Raw genomic sequence first — 7,265 nt, forward strand, 5'->3', positions numbered from 1 at the left:
AATATATCATAGAGTTGTTTGTTGTGGTGGTGATTAGACAAGATCTGTGGTGACGTCACAATCATACTGCATTGTGGGACATGTAGGTGCCTGAAGTGTACGAAGTAGACTCACTTCCTCGGTCAAAATCGAGGGAGTGAGGGTCTGTCCATATAAACTTCCCTCGTTCACTTCACGAAGTGGAATGCACTTCAAAATGGCGGCGGGGATTCCCCCGAGGGGAACTGCTTAGGGAAGTTCACAAGTGCGTGTCTAAAAGTGGACTGGAACACAGCATAGATACCTTCTAAACCTTGCTGCAATTCCAGTCCTCCTCTGCATTTCTTGCTCAGCTTCTCGCAGCATCTCAGCGGTGTAGTAACCTCCTCCATTCGCCATTTGCATCTGTTTTATTGTGTTCAGTAGTTTCTCTACCTGGACTCTGTTGTTCCTGTACTCATCCCGCTGCTCATTCCAGTATTTATTATCAACAACATGACAGCGACCGCCACACTCATCAACGAGCCTTTGTAGTTCTGCTGATTTCCTCACATAGTCCTCAATGGTCTGTCCATAATCCAGTTCATCACCATGAGTAAAGCAAATTATTGTATATTTTAGAGCATCCACACCCAAGAATCTCTTAAATTCTGCTACTGAATCAACATTCTGTTCTGCGTACACCCCAACTCTCAAAATAAGAAGAAAAGTATGGGGTCCTGGTTTACACTCATTGACACTTTGTTTTATTCCATTGAGTATTGTCTCATTAGTAGATTCTGAATTAAAAAATCCTGGTGTATCCACAATTGTCAAAAATGCCCCATTTACAAATTTTCTTTCAAATCTGCTAAATCTAGTTCCAGTGTTGGGAGATGTGAGCTCACTGAATATTTTTTCCCCAAAGATGGTGTTTGCAGTGCTGCTTTTTCCTTCTCCTATTTTGCCAAGAACCACAATCTCCACTTCATTTGTACCTAAGGAGAGAGTGGACCAATGAGTTACATCTATGTTGTCTAGTACAGAAATATGCAAATTATGTAATTGTTCACAATTTGCTTATGGCAGTTATTGAGTTATGGATCAGTATTTGGTATAACATAAACCAATAAGTATTTGTTAGTTTGCATTTAAATGAATCGTGGAATCTCAAAATTATTCGTGGTTAATCATGTTAATAGAAACAATTCTAGTCTCTGTTACATAAGTTTGAAAACAAGTAGTGTTTTCATAATTACAGTCAAAGTAAATTACATCCTTTGAATCAAAAAGATTTGTTATGTGCTCAACTGTATCTGACATATCTTTCTGACAGCAGATTGAAACAATGCACCTTTGTTTAAAACAATTTTCTTTTACAATTTATGTCTGCCTTAGACACATGACTGCAGTGTCAAACAACAGATGTTATGTTGCAGATTGCCATTACTACTCAAAGAATCAAAGCTGAAGCCAATCCAACGATCTTGGTCAAAAGAGGAAATGCAACGGACTGGGAAGTCAAGGCTCTGGGCAACTGAAGCATAAGCTTTACATTTTGATAATGTCACTTATGTATTACTAACAAGAGAGAGGATACTGAGAATAGCCTACAACATTAACCGAAATGAAGCATTTCTGAAAATGATGCACATCAGAAAACAATGGCACAGCACAACAGCATTAACCTGAAACTACAGCATTAGGATAACATTTACTAAACAAATTACATGCTGCAGTTGAATTTCTCATGCAAGGACCACCCTACAGAACTATAATAATAATCAATCACCAAAAATATGATAATAAATTGAGCGTCAGCATCAGTTCTGGCAGGCCAGGTAGTCAAGACGCTGCTAATGCTATTGCTACAACACTGTCCCGTCAGCTGATCTGCTTCAGCTGAGCTGCATTAGCTGGGTAACTCCCCTCGCTGCTCAATGGCCAAGCTCAAACAAGGCGCCCTATTTAAAGCACATTCAGTTTGCTCATACATGCTTGCTGCTCGCTACTGCTGCCCGCCACCTCCCCAGCTCCTCCTTATGCATAACGTGGCATTTTGCTTTATGTCATGTTGCCTGCTCTGTTCACAGGGGGGATATTTTAGCTCTCACAGTCCTAAACTGTGTGAACGTTCCCTAATGCTGCTGCTGTCCTCTGACTCTCTGCTATTTCATGGTGTTCATGAAAGGTCAGAGGACTCCCTGAACAGAGCCATACCGCCAAATTTCAATTCAGGAACATCAACCTGTTTGCAATCTATTCAATAAAAATTCCAAATTATTTTTATTGTCTGTGTGTTCTTGACTTAATGGACCTGACAGAAAGACATTTATTGTCTTTTAACATCTCTCTTATTCCTTGTCTTAATATTACATTATATAAATTCATCTGCATTACCATAGATAAGCTATAAAAATGGAGTTTACACATGTACAAAGACATGTAAGGTATAGGCTACTCAAAGGACAGTTTTTTTCCTGTGATAATGGTTGTTACAAGACGAAAAAGATGAAGACGAAGGTAGACAGGATCCAATATGAAGTGATTTTAATATTACAACAAACAGTAACAGACAGAAATTTACCTAATGCGTGTGAAACATGGGGTGACATTTGTTGTTAAATTGGAATACACCAATTCATGTTTTTGAAACGACTAGCACTACTGTCACTGTCATGTCAAAAATACATTAACACAAGTATAGAACTTGTTCATTTTATTGTAAAGCAGGCCCAGCTCCAGCTTTAAGATTCTGTTAACTAGATGCATTTTTCAACAATTTTAAAGGTGCTATAAGCGATGTCACGCGTTTTTTACGCCAAAACATTTTTTGTCACATACAGCAAACATCTCCTCACTATCCGCTAGCTGCCTGACCCCTGAACACACTGTAAAAAAACGTGGTCTCTCTAGACACCACAGGCTCCACAAACTGCAGCAAAAACAAACTGGGCTCACCCGCACCACGAAACACAACAAACAGTGCTCCAGCCAATCACTGGCAAGAAGTATTTGAGGGTGGGGTTCGGGGGGTTAGTGCGCGTACACATGAAGGGGGTGTGTGGAGGAGAGAGAAGCATGAAGAGGGAAGTTTGAATTATGGCCAACACACGACCAAAGAGACGACGTTTCGATGAACAAATTGCAAAGAAGAGGGACAAGGATAAGGAACGCGCAAAGTACTGAATTTACATCGAAAAAAACCTTCGAAAGGTGGTGAGAACTGACATCCGACATTCAGTTGCTCTGTTTTAGCAGAACAGGTAAATCCATGGCTGGACTGGCCATTGGGCATACCGGGCATTTTCCCAGTGGGCCGACGTTCTTTTTGGGCCGATACATCTCATACTCATACATACTTATTATATATATATATATTTTTTTTTTTATTTATATTATATATATATATTTTTTTTTTTTAACGGCCCATAAAATTTGTACATCGGCGGCCCATTCATTTTGTTTTGTTTTGCTTAATTGGCGGCGCTGGGTTTGTGCCGGTGTAGGCTAATGCATTGGTCAAAAAAAGTCAGTGTTAGTTTTTTTTTTCTGACAGACCAGCCCATGAAACACGTAGATCAGCGGCCCATTGGCTCTTTTCTTGATTGACACTGGGCTGGCCCAATCACAACTTTAAACGAGTGAGCGAGCGTGCAGCAGTGTCAGTGTGTATCTGTCAAAATAGTCCGCGAGATGGAGAAGAAACGCAAGGAATGTGCAGAGAAGTAGCGTGAAAAAATAGAACCAGGCCCTTAAAGCAGACACTGTAAACCAGTGGTTTTCAAACTTTTTCAAGAGCGACCCTTTTTTTTTTTTTTTTTTTAATTGACGCGACCCATAGGCCTATGTAGGCCTATTCTTAAGCCTTTTGTTAACAACCGCTTTTGATGATGCACGTGCAGTGGCTTATCCGTGACGCGATCGTAACGCAAAGTTGATTCTGCACTCTTTTGATCTAGCTAAAGCTACAGGGATGCTAATGAACCGGTAAACCATTAACCATTGTAAGAATTTTAACCAATTAATAGCCTACTATCGTTTGCTGTATGCTTAAAAAATTCACTAAAAATATTCCACAACAAATCCTTTAAATTTAATGATATTCAGAACAGAACAACCCAGCAAACACAGAATGTTCCCCTAACGTTCCCATTTGGTTCCCATTTGGTTATTTTTTTGGGAACCAAATAAGAACGTTCTAGGAATGTTCTCTGTAGGTTATTTTTAGGTTTAATTTTTATAACCTAAAGAGAACGTTCTGGGAACGTTCCCTGCAGGTTGTTATTTAATAACCTAAAGAGAACGTTCTGGGAACGTTCCCTGCAGGTTATTTTTAGGTTTTATTTTATAACCTAAAGAGAACCTTCCCAGAACGTTCCCTGTAGGTTATTTTTAGGTTTTATTTTTATAACCTAAAGAGAACCTTCCCAGAACGTTCTCTGCAGGTTATTTTTAGGTTTTATTTTTATAACCTAAAGAGAACCTTCCCAGAACGTTCCCTGCAGGTTATTTTTAGGTTTTATTTTTATAACCTAAAGAGATCCTTCCCAGAACGTTTCCTGCAAGTTATTTTTTGGTTTTATTTATATAACCTAAGGAGAACCTTCCAAAAACGTTTCAGGTTTTTAGGTTTTATTTTTATAACCTAAAGAGAACGTTCTGGGAACGTTCTCTGTAGGTTATTATTTTAATATCACTTACTATTAACAGGCATAACTGACAACGACGTCAGTATGGTCCCCTATGGTTATAAGATAACCAACAACGTTCAGATCTATTCGCAATAACTTTTTATTAATGATATTTTAAGTTATGTTATACATTTTAATTCTATATGTTTATTTAAATGCTGCGTGACTTTGAAGTGTGCGCATGCGCGTGATCAAACACTGGAGCGACCACGTGCGCTGCGCGAGAGCAGATGGAAACCGGAAACGTCATCGACAACTGACAAACAACAAAACTCCCGTCTCTCGCTGTTGGTTTCAATGCTTTCAGGTAAGTTTAGTCAACAAAATCTCACAAATAATACACACAAACGTCCCTGACACATTTCTTTCGTCTAATTGACACGCTTCTGTTGAATATTTACTTTAAAGAAATGGTTTTGTGTCTTTGAAAAAGTCCGTTAGCATCGAACTTAATTTATTTAACCTAAAAGAATACACTGTATTGTTAACTTAATCAGTGATGTCACTTACCAATATTGCTAAAATGTGATTTCAGAATAGCGAGAGAGAGAAAAAACTCTACAACAAGGGGTGAGTTATTGTTTAATCATGATAATAATTCCACATGCATTTATTTCACAATACATTATCTTAAGATTTGTATATATTTATCTTTTCTGCATTTCACCTCTGTTCTAGCTTGGTTCCTTGTAATAAACCAATCCCATGTAATATTGTTGGCTCTGTGAAATTGCATGTTATGTTCTAGATCATCATGCTGAAGGCCTGCTGCACCCCCTGTCCAAGAAAATCTCCACGGCTATGAACCATATGACTAGTAAGCAAAACCACCTCAAACATACTGTGCACTACTGTTCAAAGGTTTGGGGTCTGTAAGATTTATGCTTTTGAAATAAGTCTCACATTTTAAAATCATTAACCCCAGTTTTTTTCAGTGAGATTGTCCTTGAGAAGCCTGTAGGCTAAATAATCAGCTAAATAATAGGCGACTAATACAATATTATAATGGTCATAGTTATAAAAATAATTCATTTAACTATTATGATAACATGATATCCTGATCATTAGTATATTTTATTTTATTTCTTTAGGTCTGTTTTGAATTATGTTGGCCAATGAGACTGACACCATACTGTCCAACTCAAAGGTATTTATGTATTTGTATGTTTTTTTTATTGATCAATACTGAAATTCTTTGTACTTTTAAATGCTGAATGTGGTTCAGGGGGTCGACAACTTTAGGCAGTTATTTTTCACAGATGTATTTATTTAATGTTTATTTGACAGGGACAAATGCATAGAACATTGCTTTATAAAAAATACAAAGTAGATGCCATACATACAGGTTTATAGCCATGACTAATTTGCAACCCCTAGATATCTTGGGCAGCTGTGGCTCATACTCTTAGCCTTTAAAAATGTTTGAATTGATATCCCCAATGCAATATCAGGGGGTAAATATATCATTAGAGTTCTTAAAGTTATGGCTTTGCTCTTGTTACCAGATGAGATATAATCCCTATTGTTTGGCCCTGTTTTCTTCAGGACAAGACCTTGATGCCATCCACAGTCAGTAGATGAAGAAGGTGAGTTTAGCCAAATTCAGTTCTCTTTCCCTTTCTTTTGAGCTTAAACGGACACGTGCACGCAAAATGCCCATCTTGGCGAGTTTCCTCGTAAACAGTCTTGTGTTTTAAACAGAAAGAAAACGAATGTGTGTCATTTATGTCTAGGATTAGGATTTAGGTCTGCGCATTCGTCTTAAAGGGACAGCAGCCTAACTGTGTGTCGCCAACGGTGATCAAACATCAAAAGAGAAAATGACTTGTAGCTTTAGCAAAGATACATTTAATTAATTTATAGTTATTTTATTTTTTCAGTGAAGACTTATTGTACATTTTGATAATTCAATTTCTGTACCTGATAAGTTAGATTTAACTGAAAAACATAATGCACTGCTTATTTCAACTGTATTTTTCTTCTATTGTATTTATCTATGCTTGTTATCTATTGTAATTTTCTATGCAGGTTCACTCCTCTACAAAATCCCCCCAATAGGGGTTATGCGGAGCGCCCAGCGGTCGAACCGGAAAGAGGTCTAAGCATTTCCGCTTTTCACTTCCGTACACATCTGCAGCGGTAGGGGATCTCTGAGTTTACTGTTAATTTTCACTTATTATACTAAAATTCTTATTTCTGTTTTAATTAAAATGTCACGAATGCTAAAATATCAGAAAAGGGAACATCCGAACAGCAGTTTTTGTTGTGTGCCGATCTGCTCTATGTTGGGGAAAATGAGTAGTACAGAAGTACAAATAGGTTCTGTACTCATAAAGTGACGGCAACATCCGCGTCAGCAGTAGCATTCGCCGTTAGGCAAGTGTTATTTAAATAAACTCCTGATGTACTTACAAACTTTCAAATGCCTTGCTTAATGAGTACAGAACCCATTAGTACTACTGTTGAAGTTTGGTACCATTCTGGGCATTATTAGTGGGGTAATTTACGAGATATAGCGCCGTTAGCGCCTGCACTATACCATATGGCAGGTATCTCTAAATAAACAAAATTTTTCAATATCGTGCAGCACCAATATTGAGCATATCTTAATAC

The 7,265-nt window shown here is 37.9% G+C and overlaps 1 protein-coding gene and 1 long non-coding RNA gene across 3 annotated transcripts; one reads left to right on the forward strand and one right to left on the reverse strand.

Moving 5' to 3' along the window:
• Positions 1-283: 283 nt before the first annotated feature.
• LOC309491957 (GTPase IMAP family member 7-like) lies at positions 284-3,256 on the reverse strand (the record flags this gene model as incomplete). The annotated part of the gene is made up of 2 exons (XM_082190986.1): positions 284-956; positions 3,190-3,256. Coding segments are annotated over 2 exons (740 nt in total), but the record flags the coding sequence as incomplete, so codon positions are not given.
• A 2,147-nt stretch (positions 3,257-5,403) lies between these two features.
• Positions 5,404-6,789, forward strand: LOC309491956. Of its 2 annotated transcripts, none has more exons than XR_014203379.1 (4): positions 5,404-5,469; positions 5,744-5,799; positions 6,158-6,238; positions 6,681-6,789. It is a non-coding gene; the product is annotated as an uncharacterized lncRNA (long non-coding RNA). The 2 variants fall into 2 exon arrangements; XR_014203380.1 differs by having other exon boundaries at positions 6,198-6,238.
• The last annotated feature ends 476 nt before the right edge of the window (positions 6,790-7,265 follow it).

Source organism: Leuciscus leuciscus, assembly GCF_965113295.1.
Source record: "Leuciscus leuciscus genome assembly, contig: HAP1_SCAFFOLD_768, whole genome shotgun sequence".
Taxonomy (NCBI): domain Eukaryota; kingdom Metazoa; phylum Chordata; class Actinopteri; order Cypriniformes; family Leuciscidae; genus Leuciscus; species Leuciscus leuciscus.